The sequence below is a fragment of the Tasmannia lanceolata genome, unplaced genomic scaffold, assembly GCF_043159265.1.
Source record: "Tasmannia lanceolata isolate RefF3 unplaced genomic scaffold, GAP_Taslan_0.1 ptg000037l, whole genome shotgun sequence".
Taxonomy (NCBI): Eukaryota; Viridiplantae; Streptophyta; class Magnoliopsida; order Canellales; family Winteraceae; genus Tasmannia; species Tasmannia lanceolata.
Genome location: NW_027518714.1, coordinates 767,606 through 783,788, shown reverse-complemented (window position 1 = coordinate 783,788; position 16,183 = coordinate 767,606). Strand labels below are relative to the sequence as shown.

The 16,183-nt window shown below is 37.8% G+C and overlaps 2 protein-coding genes across 2 annotated transcripts; one reads left to right on the top strand and one right to left on the bottom strand.

Annotated features, from left to right (window-relative positions):
- Positions 1-1,285: 1,285 nt before the first annotated feature.
- LOC143861164 (reticulon-like protein B17) lies at positions 1,286-4,976 on the top strand. The gene is made up of 8 exons (XM_077372092.1): positions 1,286-1,867; positions 1,985-2,108; positions 2,281-2,355; positions 2,445-2,586; positions 2,780-2,849; positions 2,945-3,010; positions 3,146-3,268; positions 4,461-4,976. Exons 1-8 carry the CDS (start codon positions 1,363-1,365, stop codon positions 4,628-4,630), a joined length of 1,275 nt encoding a protein of 424 aa, XP_077228207.1. The 5' UTR covers positions 1,286-1,362; the 3' UTR covers positions 4,631-4,976.
- Positions 4,977-6,475: 1,499 nt separating this feature from the next.
- Positions 6,476-15,852, bottom strand: LOC143861823 (protein DEHYDRATION-INDUCED 19-like). The gene is made up of 5 exons (XM_077372759.1): positions 15,561-15,852; positions 15,275-15,414; positions 12,033-12,110; positions 11,594-11,877; positions 6,476-6,909 (listed from the first exon to the last, which is right to left on the bottom strand). Exons 1-5 carry the CDS (start codon positions 15,640-15,642, stop codon positions 6,801-6,803), a joined length of 693 nt encoding a protein of 230 aa, XP_077228874.1. The 5' UTR covers positions 15,643-15,852; the 3' UTR covers positions 6,476-6,800.
- Between the last annotated feature and the right edge of the window lie 331 nt (positions 15,853-16,183).

Sequence of the window (16,183 nt, the reverse complement as noted above, 5' to 3'; positions counted from 1 at the left end):
CACAATTCCATAAGAACTTCTCAATAATTTAAAGATAAATGTAATCATGCATAATCCTCGATCTGTTTGGTTGCCAGTAAAATTTAAAACCTAGGAAGTTTTTAGTAAAATTTTCGTCCCATCCTATTTTTGGTTTCTCCCTCAAGACAACCGGAAAAGAAAGAAAGAGGCAAGGCAACAATAGAGGAGGTTGGGAGCTTATTCCCACTCTTCCTGTTAGTCCCATCCGACCCATCCACCCATACCCCAAGAAAAGAACCCGTGCCTTGGCCTTGGTAAACCTGAACAAACCCTCGCCTCTTCTCGCCGTTCTTTATATTGATTGGTCAAGAATCTGACTTGGGTGTCGAAGTGGTCGTCCGGGACCCACCCCGGACCCCCCTGATCCCTCTTTTTCTCTCTCTTCCCTCTCTCTCCTTCCTTCCCATATTTGGTAATGACACTCCTAAATTTTAGCGGGAATTCTAGGAATTGTAGGAAAAAAAAAAACCTAACAAATCCCATTGACTTCACTATTGGGATTAAAAAGCTCCTAGGATAAAAATTTTACTGGCAACCAAACGGAGCCTCGGTTCACATGTATACATGTGGAATAGCTAATCCTAGGGGCACGTTTGGCTGGCAGGAAACTTTTTTCATGATAAATCGGTGACTCCAAAGTGGTGAGATAGGAGCAAATTTTAAAATTTCGGTTTCGGACCCTGAAATTTTGAAATTTCGGTCAAAATTCGGTTCGAAATTTCAGTGAAATATTAAATTAATATTAAAAAAAACAGATTTTTGGGGTCAAATTTCAGAAAAACTGAAATTTCGGCCGAAATAAATGACCGTTTCGGTTTTTGGTGGTTTCGGTGTTGGTCTCCACCGAAATCCGAAATTTCGGATTTGGGTCGAAATTTAAAGCCATGGATAGGAGTACGGTGGGTGAAGTGGCTAAAATTCTGGGATAAAAAATTTGGAAGCTAGTGTGGAAGTGGCTAAAAACGAGGATCATCCAACGGATTAGATATCCGAGCAATAGTGCATCCACACTAGGCCCATCAGATAACCACTTCCAATCACCGTACACGTGTCATGAATGGCCAGGATTGAGATAAGCAGCGACACAAACGTAACTCTACTCGCAATCCATGGTGTCAAAAATCGTCAAACAAGTGGACCCCATCGAGTCCATTTTCGATTTTTACCGTTGGAATTCACGGGCCCACTAGCCCAAAGCCACTAATGTAGTAATGTCCAAAATTCAAAAAAGAACTCCCAACTTTATAACGGCTACTTATGCAACTCTCCTCTCAAGAAAAATATTACTTCCTTTCTTATACAGCAAGATCTCCTCTCGAATCTCACAAGACACCCTCCACCATGGATTCAACTCCTCCTTCTCGCCGATCTGAAGCCCGTCTCAGATTAATCAAATCCGTTTCTCGAGCAGATTATTTGGGAGAAAATCTTTCTCCCAATCTCACTCCTTCACCTAAAAAATCCCCATACCATCTCACTCCTTCACATAATTCCAACCATGCCCTTCCCCTTCAAGAACTCCTCATTCTCTCTCCTTCTCCTCTCCATAGATCCAGACATCGAACCCCAGATAGGATTGATAATATAGAAGAACCAATGGATCTTGTAAATTCTCGGAGAAAATGCAAGAGCAGAACTATTTCCTCAAATCTAATGGGTTGTTCATCTCCAAGAATCACTCGACGGGCTCGGCGACGGTCAGAACAAGAGAACAGAGAAGAGAGAGATTTGGGTTTGGGAGAAGAGAATGTGAGGCCAAGAAAGAGAAAGCAGAGTCGGACGGCCGTTGCTCGTAGAGAGAAACTGAGTTTGGTTCTTTCGGTTCCTTCTACAAACTCGTCGTCAAGTATGTTGATTTTTCTTCTTATATTCCAACCTTTTGTTTTGTTCTTAGTTTGAATTTAAGCTAATCTATATGGGTTTTTGGAACTTTGAAATGGTGTTGATGATTTGAGTGCCCTAGATTCTGTTAGGGAGCTGATTTCAGAGCTGATAATGTGGAAGGATGTTGCGAAATCCAGCCTATGGTTTGGATTTGGGTCTCTATGTTTCTCATCTTCTTGTTTTGCAACAGGGTTTAGCTTTAGGTATGACTGTATGAGTATTATCTACTTAAAAATTTAGATTAATTTTAATACTTATAATATCACAAGCAAAGTTTTAATTATGATACGCTTATGTTTCAATATTTTTTTTTTTGAAATAGAACGCTTATGTTTCAATATTGGGGTTTTAAAATTTTAATTTTCTGTCTTGCAGCATTGTCTCTACTGTTTCTCAGTTGGGTCTGCTGTTTCTGGGCATATCATTCTTTTATAATTCATTTTCTCAAAGGTAAAGTGGCATTTGCTTTTATCTTGCTTTCTTTGTATTATATTTTTTTCTTCTCTTTAAGGAGTTGCAGAGATGATGGATTTTTACAGGCAAAAGGAAGAACCAAGAGAGGATTCCATGTTGAAAGAAGAAGACATTGTTCGTGCAACTCGCGTAATTCTACCAACCGCGAATGCTGCTATAAAAAAGACAAGAGAGCTCTTCTCGGGCGAACCCTCCATGACCCTCAAAGTAAATCTTTACTTTCTTCTTCCCCAAAATGAGTCCTTATTTGCAATTAATATTATTTTAATTTAATCTTATTTGCAAACTGTTAGTTGCAAATAATCATATTTAACTTCAAAGCCATTTCCATATATGTGCAAATGGTTTTCAAAGGAATTGAAATTGAGGCACTAAACAATTAGGATTTTTGTGGCTACAGATGGCACCGATTCTTCTTTTCGCATCCGAATATGGCCACCTGATAACCCTATGGAGGCTTGCGGCTGCTGGTATGATTAACTAAACAAAAACCCCTTCTCCCAGTATCCTAGAATTTGTTCTCTCTTCCCTTTGAATATTTTTAATGTTATCGTGTAAATTGCAGGGTTTTTTATAGGCTTCACTGTTCCAAAACTCTGCTCTTACTATTCTCCTCAGATACAGAGGCAAGGTATAGAATCTGCCCATTAATCATCTCAAGTATTATTGGTTATATAATGCAACTAACCTACTATTTTTCTTTTTCTGACTTATCTGGTGCTTCCAATTCTAACACCACACCAAACAATTCTTATTGATCAATCAGTGGAATGCTTGAGAAGCCGGGTGGGCGAAGCATGGGCAGCTTGTTCTCATAAGAGAATTGTAGCAGCATCAGCGGCCACAGCTTTCTGGAATCTGTCTACTGTAAAGACACGCATTTTCGCAGGTTATATAAACTTCTTTTTTTTTTTGAATGGCACTCGCAGGTTTATATACTAAAACACACTTCAACTCTATTTCTTTAAATGTGCTTTCAAGAAGTGGCAAGCTCTGTTTTTAGATTTATTAGTACTTTAGTAGTACAATCACAACTGTCTTATTATTTATGTATGTTTATACAAATTACACGCATATTAGTGCTTAGTATGTGCATGTTTATAGTAGTGTCCAAACAATTATTGCATCTCTGTTTGTGTCCACACGCAAGAATTATATGTTTTCTGCTAAATAGATAAACAACTTATGCTAATTATATGTTTCTAGTATTGTAAGTTTGCATGTGTACTCAATGTATTTATTGTTGGAACAAGGAGCTGTAATACGTTTGTGTTATCTTTTTAGGTGATATTTGTTTGTTACCTACCGACTCAAGATTTTATTTTTGAGTTTTTCTAGGTACCATTTTAGGATTTTCTAGGTATCCATTCAAGCATATATACTTACACTCATATACACACACTTTCAAATTCACACCTTTTTAAAAATTTCCCAATTTGATTTTTTTGTTGTTGAAAAGTTTCAAATTAACACTGTCATCTATTTGCATGAAGTTATAAACACTTAAAATTTACATAGCCGGCAAATGTGAGAAATTGAACAGATTTTTATCTATGCAGCAACTATGTGTACAGACACCTCCTTTCAAATTCATCCAATTTGAAAAGGATTTTTTGAAAGTTTGGTTAAATAATGAAATTGTCTCTCTGTACATTTAATATGGAAAAATACATACTTAGAAGGTTTAAAATATTTTGGAAAGAAAAATGTTGAAGTTCTATTTTTTAAAATAACATATCTATTTACATGTATACTTAAAATTTACATATTGGCTCTGTTCCTTTTGAAAAAATGGGCGTAAAATTTGTTTTAAGCTCATTTTAGCTCTAAATAAATGGAGCCATAAGGAGGGTTAATATATGAGAACTCAACTCAACTCAACTAAGCCTTTGTCCCAACCCAAACTAGTTGGGGTAAATATGAGAAATTGAACAAATTTATCTATGTAAATATGTGCAGAGGACATTTTAGCTCTCATAAGGGTAAATATGAAAAATGAACAATATCTACGTAAATATGTACAAGAGGAGATGATATGCATACAACAGCCTAACGTTAATTGATGTGTAACTCTGGTGCAGCATTTATTGCTATCGTAATAGTCCGGTATTACCGGCAACAGCCGGGAGTAGAAGTGGAAATGGACGAGGAAGGCAGAGGGGAGGAGCAGCAGTTGGCATTGGTGGTGGTAACAAAGGAGGGGGATTCAAATGGAGAGGTTCATGCAGGGGAGAAACCAAACAAGCAGTAGTTAGTTGCTAAGTTGAACACCAGTGCAATTTGTTTACTATATGATACTGTAATGTATAATTTAGTGAGGTGGACTTGGATAAAAACTCAGCATGTAGCATAAATAAAAATGTAACAGGGTATGAAACTTGCCATTGTTCTGTTTAATGCAAGTTGGGGACTGATATCTGCACTATGCTGAGATAAAGAAGCAAATGGCAAGGTACAAGTTCCATTTCACAGCCATTGTGATGAGATATCTGAGTGAGAACCAATCCATAAAAATCTTCCATTGAAGTTTTAATTCCTTTAGGCCATGTTTGGCCGCCATGAAAGCTCTTTACATGAAATATTGGTTTAGCAAGCAGCAGGAATCAAGGAGAGAGGGGTGTGGGAGATGAAGAGAACTGTGTGAGAACCGCCATGAAATATAAAAATAAAAAAAATTCCTTTAGGCCATGTTTGGCCGCCATGAAAGTTCTTTACATGAAATATTGGTTTAGCAAGCAGCAGGAATTAAGGAGGGGTGGCAGATGAAGAGAATTGTGGGAGATGAAGAGAGGGGTGTGGGAGATGAAGAGAACTGTGTGAGAACCGCCATGAAATATAAAAATAAAAAAAATTCCTTTAGGCCATGTTTGGCCGCCATGAAAGTTCTTTACATGAAATATTGGTTTAGCAAGCAGCAGGAATCAAGGAGGGGTGGCAGATGAAGAGAATTGTGGGAGATGAAGAGAGGGGGTGTGGGAGATGAAGAGAACTGTGTGAGAACCGCCATGAAATATAAAAATAAAAAAAATTCCTTTAGGCCATGTTTGGCCGCCATGAAAGTTCTTTACATGAAATATTGGTTTAGCAAGCAGCAGGAATCAAGGAGGGGTGGCAGATGAAGAGAATTGTGTGAGAACCGCCATGAAAGTTTTTTTTCCATGGAATATTGGTTTATCAAGCAGCAGGAGAGGATCAAGGAGGTGGGAGATGAAGAGAAAAAGAAGAACCCTACAAAAAATGTAACTATATTTCCCCTATTTTTCAGCACAATCCCTACTCGTGCCCTGTCAATTCTCTCCCTCTCATGCTCTTTCTACCTCTTTCTCACCACTAGGCAAACTAATATTCCCTGAAAATATTTTCATGGTTGCCAGACATTGGCCTTAGGGATGAACATAGATGATGCAAAACTCCTAAGTTCCTAACACAGTAAATGATTTTGGATACATGAAATGAGAGGAGGTTTAACAGGCCAGATCTTGAAAATTTGTGTTTGTATGGCACAACACTGGTGGATTTTATTTATTTATTTATTTTTTAAATGGAGCATGGCACTGGTGGATTCACCATACTTCTGCATGAATTCAATGCTGCCATCTTCAACTCATATTTGAATTCATATCCTCTCTGCCCTTTTTCCAAACCAAATTTTGGGTACCTAACCAATACGCCAAAAGCCCGGAGCTCATGGAAAGCATTAGGTTAATCAAGCACTTTAAACCTGTACAACACTAGGATGGGTTTCATTTAGTCCAAAACCTAGGCAGACCCGACTCAGGACCGTAACACTGATCAACCCACGTGGCTTTAAAAAGTCGAGCAAAAACTCGTTCTCTGAGAAATTTGGAGATGTCTACAGAAATGGGCAGAAACAGCTATGCTCGTTGAACAGAAACTTTCTGATATTTCATCTTTTCTCATTCGAGAGGCAAAAATGATGATATGTGTATTTTAATAGGCTAGTTTCTCTCCCGCCCAACCTCATTCGTCTATCTTAAGCAGCTACTAGCCGCTTATATCGACACTGAGAAGTAGGAGGTATAGCTGATATTTCAAACACTGTTTGTGAAACTAAGATCAGACAGGATTCTATAAGTAGTTTAACCCAACTTCCCTTTCTAACTAGTAAAGAAATTAGGCATGGAAATGTCTTCGGTACAGAATAGATGAATTCATGATAGAGATTACAATGGTCAAAAGCCTATCCACTTCTTCAGAAGTACAACTCCTTTTATTAGAAAAGAAATGGATACTCCACCAAACTTGCCTCAAGAGAAAACATCCAATAAAGGCAAGTACCAGGTTGTCCCAAAATATACTGGGCCTAACAATCGGGACCCTCCTGGTACTTCCTTTCATAAGCAATAGGAATTTCCAAGTAGCAGATTTACCAATAATCCCCGCAGTGATGCTTCGGCCAGCTAATCACTGAATAGAGTGGACAGCAATAAATCCTGCACAAATGTCGCTCTCACTGTTGCCTGTTTCATCTTTTGTTCCCTTTCCTCATAACTCAATGAAGAGTCGATACTGCAAGAGAGCAAATCATGATTAGAACTTGGCCTGCAATGGAATAATTTAGGCGTACAACTATTAGGTTCCTAGAATTACTCGTGGTTAACATTTCAGCTGTAAGTTAATTGTTTGAATTCATCTACACTATGAATGCCAAAATACATACCAAATAGTGGAATGTAGCTAAATTATCAAAAACAATTTGCATTACAGGAAATACAGTCCGTACGACATCCCTATCTAACTGGAGATTGATATTAACCAAAGTACGTTGACTGAAAGAACAGTTCCCTATCATATGATATAAAGATAGGTTTAATGTATAGTCAATAATAGTGAAATGCATCAGACACTTGAGTACATATACTAGTAACATTCCACAGATCCTGATTATTGATCACTGACAACCTGAATGCTGTATTAGCCAATCATTATATACCTTATATCAGATTTTCTTTTGACATAGAAACATTCAAACTAAGACAAAAAGGTTATTGCTACACCCCTTGGTCATAAGAATTCTTTGATACATCCAACGGGAACAGTTCAAGCACGAGGGATGTTTTCATTGGAGGTCAATCAATCTATACCCATTGTCCCACAAAATTTCAAGCACCACCAATGCAACCCAAAGCAAGTGAAACAACAAAAATGAAAGCATAAAAGGGAAAACGGGTTGTAAACTTTGTCCAAGAATAGAAAGGTCAGCTTCCTTTTTATGAGGCAAAACAGTTGGGAGTACAACCTATCAAAAATAAACAAAGATGGGAGTACAGAATAACCCTTAAAAATGATCACAGGATCAGTACACTGCAGTCTCCCCTCCTGCACCTACAGCTTTTGAGATAATGAATGCGATTGAGGAAGTACTTGATCAATAGAGGAAGGCAAGTAAACTGACGATAATGGTGATGGTTACATCAAAGTGGTCAGCCCAATAATGATAACGCCGATGACGATCTGGGTAACTACTACAGCTTCGGTTATGTGGCATTTACATTTTCCGTGTATGATGTTTATAAATTTATCTGCCTCCGTGTATGTGTCATGTTACAAAGTTCCAACTTTGAACAATATTTGTATTTTGAAAGAAATATTAACCTTGAATTCACAGTTCTAAATCTACAACTGACACTGCATGGAAAACAATACTCAGTGTCCCATCGCAAAGGTTGCTCCCCAGAGGGTGTTGCCTTAATGTTGTCAAGGCATAAAGGCTCGATGACTTTTGAAACAAACAACCTATTTTCCTCACTTTCTCTGTCTTGAGTTCCATTACGACAAAAGCTTACAGTGTTATCACACTTACAATCCCTCAAGTTTTTCTCCCCTTCTTTTCTTCCCTCTACAACTTCTCCACTTCTCTTCCTATTTTCTTTTCTCCAAAACATGTGAGATGGAATCATAGCTACAGATCTGATCCATCCCTCATTCTGTATGTTCTCCCATCCCCTTTCCCTACTTTTTTAGTTGTCTCTTCTCTCCTTGGTGACGACTTGAAGAACCCTAGATCTAGGGTTTTTCATGTTCAGCAACCATATTGGTTGGCTGCTGTTTCAACACGTGGTTCATATTCTCCTGTTTTGAAGAACAATAATCAGTGAACATGAGGTGTTCTGTTGAAGCTGTGATATTCTCCCGGTTGGTGGTTTTAGATGTTGAATGTGAATTGAAGGGCTTCAACCAGTCCGTGTGGGCAGACTTTTAGCAATGTGGTTTAATTCTGCGATTCAAATGTACCAATCAGCAGAAAATTGTGCAGTTCCTCTTCCTGCAGTAAGTACTATTTATTTCCGTTTGCTTCCTTCCACTTTCTTTTAATGGATGGAAAACCGATGAAAAATCAACTGTGTTTGGTCACTCTGACTTCCAATAAATTGGATGGAACAAATTACCCACAGTGGTCTAAGTCTATCCATGTGTTTAATATCGCCAAGGGCAAACTGAAATATATCACAAAAACAAGCCCCCTTCCAACGTGGCCAACTGTAATGATTGGGTGGGAAAAACCCACTTAAGTAAAATGGAAATCATGAGTCATCACTCATGTATTTCTCCCCTTTTTTTCTCCCCTACAACTTCTCTCCTCCTCCTCCTCTTCTTCCTATTTTCTTTTCTCCAAAACATGTGACATCATCAAAGGAATAAAAGCAAAATGGTAGCAAGGTGTTTTGTTAGATCATAACTGTTACCACTAGATTAGTTACTTCACTATGGGACAACATTTGGAGAAAATATATGTTACGAATCACAGTTAGTGAACTTTATAAGATTGTTTGGACATATCCAACGTAGGCCTTTGGATGCTCCGGTGAGAAGAGGCGACTTGTGCCAGATTGATGGAGTAAAAAGAGGGAGGGGCAAACTGAAAACAACTTGGGTAGAAACATTGAGGAAAGACTTGATAGCTAGGAACATAACAGAGAACATGACCTTGGATAGGATAGAATGGAAGAAAATGATCCTCGTAGAAGAACGCAACTAGAACCAGGATTAGAGCCGGGAAGATTCCTTTTACCTTCTTCATAAATTTTTTTCTAAAGGATTCATTTAGCCAACCCCAACTAGTTTGGGACAAAGGCTTTGTTGAGTTGAATTGAGTTGAGTTGAGTCCCTTTGGAGAATCCAGTGAGATTCAGTAGATGAATTTCTAACAGTTTCATCTTTCATGCTTCCCCTCCAGGAGTTGTAATTTCTTCAAAAAACAATTCTTCCTCACCGCACCAGAGGTTAGGAGCTATAATATTCAGAATGAGTAACAAAACGGAACTCAAATGCGACAGGACATCAATTTCATAAAACATGATCCATAGTTACATGACTATTGACTGGAAGAATTCACTAAATATATGATATGATTATGAAGGCTTCATTTTAAGTCTTTCAATGTGATTAGATGGCTCAAGTCTCAACATTCAACAATGAACCACCCTTGGGTACAGATTAGATCTGCCACATAAGAGCTCCCAATTCCTTGATGTAGAGTGCCTAAAAGTTTACTATAATTTACTTCAAACCGAAAACAGATTCTAAAATAAGAAATTTCGAAACCGAAGCATTTAAAAATTATGGGAAAATACATGCTATATCGCATGCTTATGAAGCTTGGGGATTGTTAAGTCATAGAACAACTAGAAGTTATGAAGTTTCTATTTAACCAAAGTGAAGAGTATTTGATCAAGCTTCATTACGGTCGCAGGGGTTTACCCTTTACTTTCTAGTAAAAAAATGATTTACCATTAAAAAGAGAGTTTGATGAAGGCCAAAAGACATGATTAGGAGTGGTATAACCGTTGGGAAGAGTAGAGTGAATCAATAGGTTGTTCACTAGCGGCAGGAAGAAGCTTCAGTTGTACCATAGTCAATTATAGCTCTTCTTCTCTTGTCTAAGCTCCAAGAAGAAGGTTGTGGGAAGAGGTTTACTAATCAATCAAGGTTGACAACTGAATTAGCTTTTTGGTTTGTACCGAGGGGTATTGAATTGGCTATAAATCAACAGGACAAACAGTGCAGCCTCATGACATCATGAGGACTAACCGGCCACAAGTATAGGAGCATTAGGGTGGATATCCTCATTTATGTCCTCCCATTTTGATGACTTCCAAAATAAAATATTTCAATTGTTTCACTTATTAGAACCTTTGCATCATTTTCTTTCTCTTCATTGTATTTATGGTGCTGCTACGCAATTTTATTTTTAAGAATAATACAAGAGACTCCCTCATCTTTTTTAAAGAATAAACAGAAGATTCGCTAAATGCCTACATTTTTGTTTCCCATGCTTTAACCATTATATCTTTATGAATGCAAGGAATTCATCCGACATGTTGAGAGTCTCGAAATAACTGATTGGGGAATTGAAATTAACTTGTCTGAAAAGGACTTCTTTTCAAAAAGAAAGTAATTTTATGTGATCTAGCACTCTATTAGATCAAGAACATGAACATAAGAGATCTTAAGAGCACGGAAGTAGATAGATCTTTTATAAATATTGTCCAAACATATCATTCAATTTCAGGACAATGGTAACTTATAGTTATAATAGTGTTTAACTTTAACATAAAAGTACCAGTGCTTGCACATTCACTTGAAAATGGATCCAAGAAAAATCCTCTATCAAAAAGAGGCATAGGCATGCAGGCATTTTCACGAGCAATTAAGAACAGACAATATACGCTAGAGTGACTAAACTGAATGAACAGAAAATGGAATCTGGTGCTGTACCAAACCTCCATTTACAATTTTTATACAGTACTTTCATAGTAAGAAGATGGATCAGTAAGAACTTTATGTACAACTATGGGTCTAAGCTTTATGTATAACATATCATTATCTATAAAGAGATCGCCAGCTTTTTAGTACATGAAATTTTCCTCTCACGTATTGATCAATTATACGTTCATCTTCCTGACAGAAACTGATAGGTCACCATGATTACCAACCCTCTACAACCATAGTATTTAACGTGCATACGTTCATATTCCTGACACAAACTGATAGGTCACCAATTCACCATGATTACCAACCCTCTACAACCATAGTATTTAATGTGCATACCCTTGAGAGATGTCATACTGGGGCTAAACTAAAAAACTAATTAAGACATTGTAAACTACCAGACAATAAAGATAATAAGAAAAAATTATAAATGACCCAGGTCTGTTTCTTTGTCAAATGTGAGAAAACTTAAAACCAATACCTTGATTTCCAAGTCTGAGTGGATGTCACATTCTTTACAGAAGTGTCTTCAGCGCTGGAAACAGCAGATTTCGCAATTTCTTCTGCTTCGGATGCAGGAAAATTCAACACAAGGGATGAAAGCAATGAATCAGTGACGGCATTTGGCACATTAGTGTTGCTTGACCTATACCCACCACCTCCCAAAAGCACCTGCAAGTGGGCCTCACGAAGATCTCTACTCAGTAGAGACAGAGCCTGATTGTTGGGAATAGCAACTCTACGTAATCTTCGACGCCTCTGCAAGTGGTCTTAGTTAAAGAAAAAATAACTAGGAGATTTCTTTCAATTTAGTGTTTAAAGATAAATGATTGCCGTAAGTTCTGTTTAGGAAATATTTAATAAAAAAACAAGCAATGAAGCAAATTTCATATCCTAGAACCAATAGACCAAAAGGATATCTTGAATAGATGTCCATGTTGCAGTGTAATATGATTCAACAGGTCCCGTGTCACCCTAACAGAGCAAATTGGACAAACCTGCAAGAGAAAAATAAATATAAAACGGATACGTTGCTTGCATCAGATTCAGATGTTATTTAACAAACTCCTATCATGAAAGAAGAGTCAAAAGCGACCATTCTGTCTAATTGCATATTATCTTACATCAGGGATAGTGAAGAATCACAGGCACATATAGGGTGCATTTGGATTGCCGGAATCAGGCACACACAGGAATTAGCATCCTATTTTGATTCCACCTGATTCTGGCATTTAGTTCAAAAATTGAACGGAATAAGGGGGCAGAATTAACAACGGGGTGGAATTAAAGTGGGCGAAATGCCGGAATCTGTTTCCTGTCCCAAAAGATGGTACGTATTCTAATTCTAATGAAAAAATTATTGAATTTTTTTAATTAACTTTTTCCATTCCAGTTATAGGGGAATAAGAATATGATGCTGTTTCGATTCCTGATTCAGGCAATCCAAACGAAGCCATAAGGATTTGTTAAAGGGAAGTAGGGAACACTAAATGTATGATTTGTCAATTAATTAAAAATACCTTAATTTGGGTCAAGCAATATTAGTAAAGAAAACTGAATGGTCCCATCATAACGGCCATGCTACTTATACACACCAACAGTTTGATGGCCTATTGGTATGCAACATGGTAACTAAATGAAACAAGATATTTGATGTGCACACAAATATCACACACAGACAGTGTGATTGGCTATGGGTATGCAACATCGTGGTACCTAAATGAAACGACATATTTGATATGTACACACTTTAGAACCAAAAAACTGTTCTATACATTCTGTTCCACAGATTTACTAAAGAAGCCCAAATCCACAAAGTGTTGTGATCTGTACAATTGTAACAAAGGAGAAAGCTTATCTGCACTCCCTCCCTTCCTTCATGACCCCCACTTACCCCACCCCACCCCACCCCACCCCCCAACCCACCACACACACACCTCCTCCATCTCAGCATCATAATGCTATTTAAGTGTAATTTTAAGGGTTTTTTTCCTTCTATTGACCAGGTCTGTGGTGGTGAAGATACAGCGACGAAGCCACACACAATTCCTCCCTCTCGGCATCATAATGATATTTAAGTGTATTTTTAAGGTTTTTTTATTGGTGCGTTCTATGTTGGTGAAGACATGGTGGCCAAGCCCTTCTCTCTGAATTGTCTCTTTCTTTCAATTACTTACAGAGGCATGTCTTTTGACAAATTCTTCGCATTTTTACTGTTTTCTCCCACCTCTTCAAGCATCTTTGACAGACTTTGCATCTCTTTATGACCCCTTCTACTTGTGAGCTCTTCTATACCTTCATTGAATCATGGGCCGATTTTAAAACAAGCAGAATATCTCGTCTGAATCCCTGCACACGAACCATTTTCTCACTTCTTTAGGACCAGACATCCTCCTTAAAGTCGAGCTCAGCGACCATTATTCTTAACATTTTTTTTTTCTGGAACTCAATCACTAACTCTTCAAAAAGTTGGATTCTAAAATCCTCCCAGGGCACAAGGCAAGAGAAATGAAAAATCCACGCCTAAGTAATATCCCTTCATCAGATTATGAGACAAGAAATGCAGAAAAATGGATAAAACAAATAGTACAGACACCCGTATCAGAACTCAAAAATATTGCAAATATGATACGTACCTAGATGGGTCCCACTTAGTGGAATAGATTAATTAGATATTTTAGTGAATAAGATCATATCTTGATATATTTAGTAGTTAGGTTAGATTAGGATAGTCTCTAAGTAGCTATTTCTATTCTTATAATAAGATCTTTCTAGATCTTTTATGTTTATCATTAAGTGCTTTATATAAGCATATGTTATCATTAATGAAAATGAAAGAAGAAATTATCTTAGAATTGTGTCTTTTTGCACAAAGGAGGATTGATCCTTCCCTTGAAGTGGATCAAGAGGCTGATCTTCCCTCTAAGAAGATCAATCACGTTACGAACCGATTCGGGTTCGTAACAATTGGTATCAAAGCAGTCGATCATGCGCCATGGCTGCGTCTTCAGAGATTTTGGATTCGATGCGTGAAGATTTTCAGAAGATCAAAACACTTGTTTTGGAATTGAAGGAATGGCAACGACATGGTGATCCAGAAGTCTTGCACGATGAAAAAGAAAAGACGAAAACGAAAACGAGGAGAAAAGAACGGAGAAAGAAAGAAGAGAGAAGAAAAACCAAAGAAACCACAAAAGAAAGCCGTCATTGATTTTCAGCGTCGTCGAGTTCGTCGCCGGAAAATTCGTCATTCCTCTCGACACATCCAACACCAGCATGAAGATCCTCTCCCACAACCATCCGTGCATCAACAGCCAAACCGTTCCAAAAAACTGAAACGAAGGAGCTTTGATGAACGGTCCGATGAGACTAGTTTTAAGGTGGAGCCGCGTAAGCTCTTGATGACGACATGTGCATCGATGACTAATCATAAGACGAAGGGAGGAAGAAAGGGACGCAAGATCTCATTTTTCTCCAACCAATGCTTAATCTTCAACCTTGAGGAAAATTTCAAGGCAGGTGGAATGATACGTACCTAGATGGGTCCCACTTAGTGGAATACATTAATTAGATATTTTAGTGAATAAGATCATATCTTGAGATATTTAGTAGTTAGGTTAGATTAGGATAGTCACTAATTAGCTATTTCTATTCTTATAATAAGATCTTTCTAGATCTTTCTATGTTTATCATTAAGTGCTTTATATAAGCATATGTTATCATATAATGAAAATGAATGAAGAAATTATCTTAGAACTGTGTCTTTTTGCACAAAGGAGGATTGATCCTTCCCTCGAAGTGGATCATGAGGCTGATCTTCCCTCTAAGAAGATCAATCACATTACGAACGGATTCGGGTTGGTAACAAAATACTCCTATCTTATGCCTCTAAATATGAAGAGCACAACTAGTTCCTCAACAAGAGGACAAACCAACTGCTCAAACTAGGCCTTCATAAAGGCATCATATTTATAGCCCCTCAAAACTAACCAGATAACATCTTTCCCTTAACAGATGTCAAGGATTCTTTCAATCCAGACAAAATATATCTAAAACTGGATCGTCAAAATCACAAGAACTCCTAATTCCTAAATACCCAAATGAAACGATATGATTTCCATCTATTGAAAAAAAAAAAAAAAAGATGAGATTTTTTACTCACCGTGACTTTGGACTCGAAGGGATGTTCGTCTTCCAGATGCGAACAGAGAGACGCGATATCGTAATCCTCGTAGCAGTAAGGGCACGGGAAATCGGGGCGAACCTCCTCTTCCACCTCCAAATCGTCGATGCTCAGCCGATCTGAAACAAAAATAATTAAAATCAGAAATTCTTCCAGAAAAATTGAAAAAAAAGAAAAAGAAAAAGAAGAAGAAGAAATTGTACAGATGGGAGAAAATAAAAGTCAACATTTTTAGAAGCGATTGAGAAAGGAGATGAGGGAAAACCTAATTGGGAGTTCTGATGCTGCTGAAGCGCGTAGTGACGCTTTGCGGCTGCAATGCGAGAAGTCCAGAAATCGGAATCCATGGAATAATGGAAGGAGAAAGAGAGGATCGAAGAAATTGTGAGATTTTCGTCAGATAAAAATTCACCCGATCTTCTTCCTCTCTCTCCTTCTGAATTTTTTTTATAATTGTGATTTTTTATAATTATTTCCTTTCTGATCAGATAAGCTACAGCCTACAGCAATGGAGATTGGGGGAGAGAGGCTGGAGAGAGGCTGGAGAGATAGAAGAGGCGGCTAAAATGGGGGGTTTTTAACTTTTTATTGGGCGAGGCGAGGGATCCATTTACGCGGTGGGGTTATGTGGCCTTGGCTGGAAGCTGACGTGGCACTGTAGAGAGATGTCCGTAATACGAGATTTTATTTTGCCGGTATTTTCGTATTTTCTCGCACTATCGCGCTACGATGACACTTCAAATTTCAAAAGTAATCCCACAATTTTTTTAGAAAACTGAGAAGAAATAGTGAAAGAAGAAAGTCCTCCTGAGCTTTATCCTAGGAGAAATTATACGATGGGTGGCCGTGAAAACACGTGAAGTCTAAAAAAAGTAGGTATGACCCACT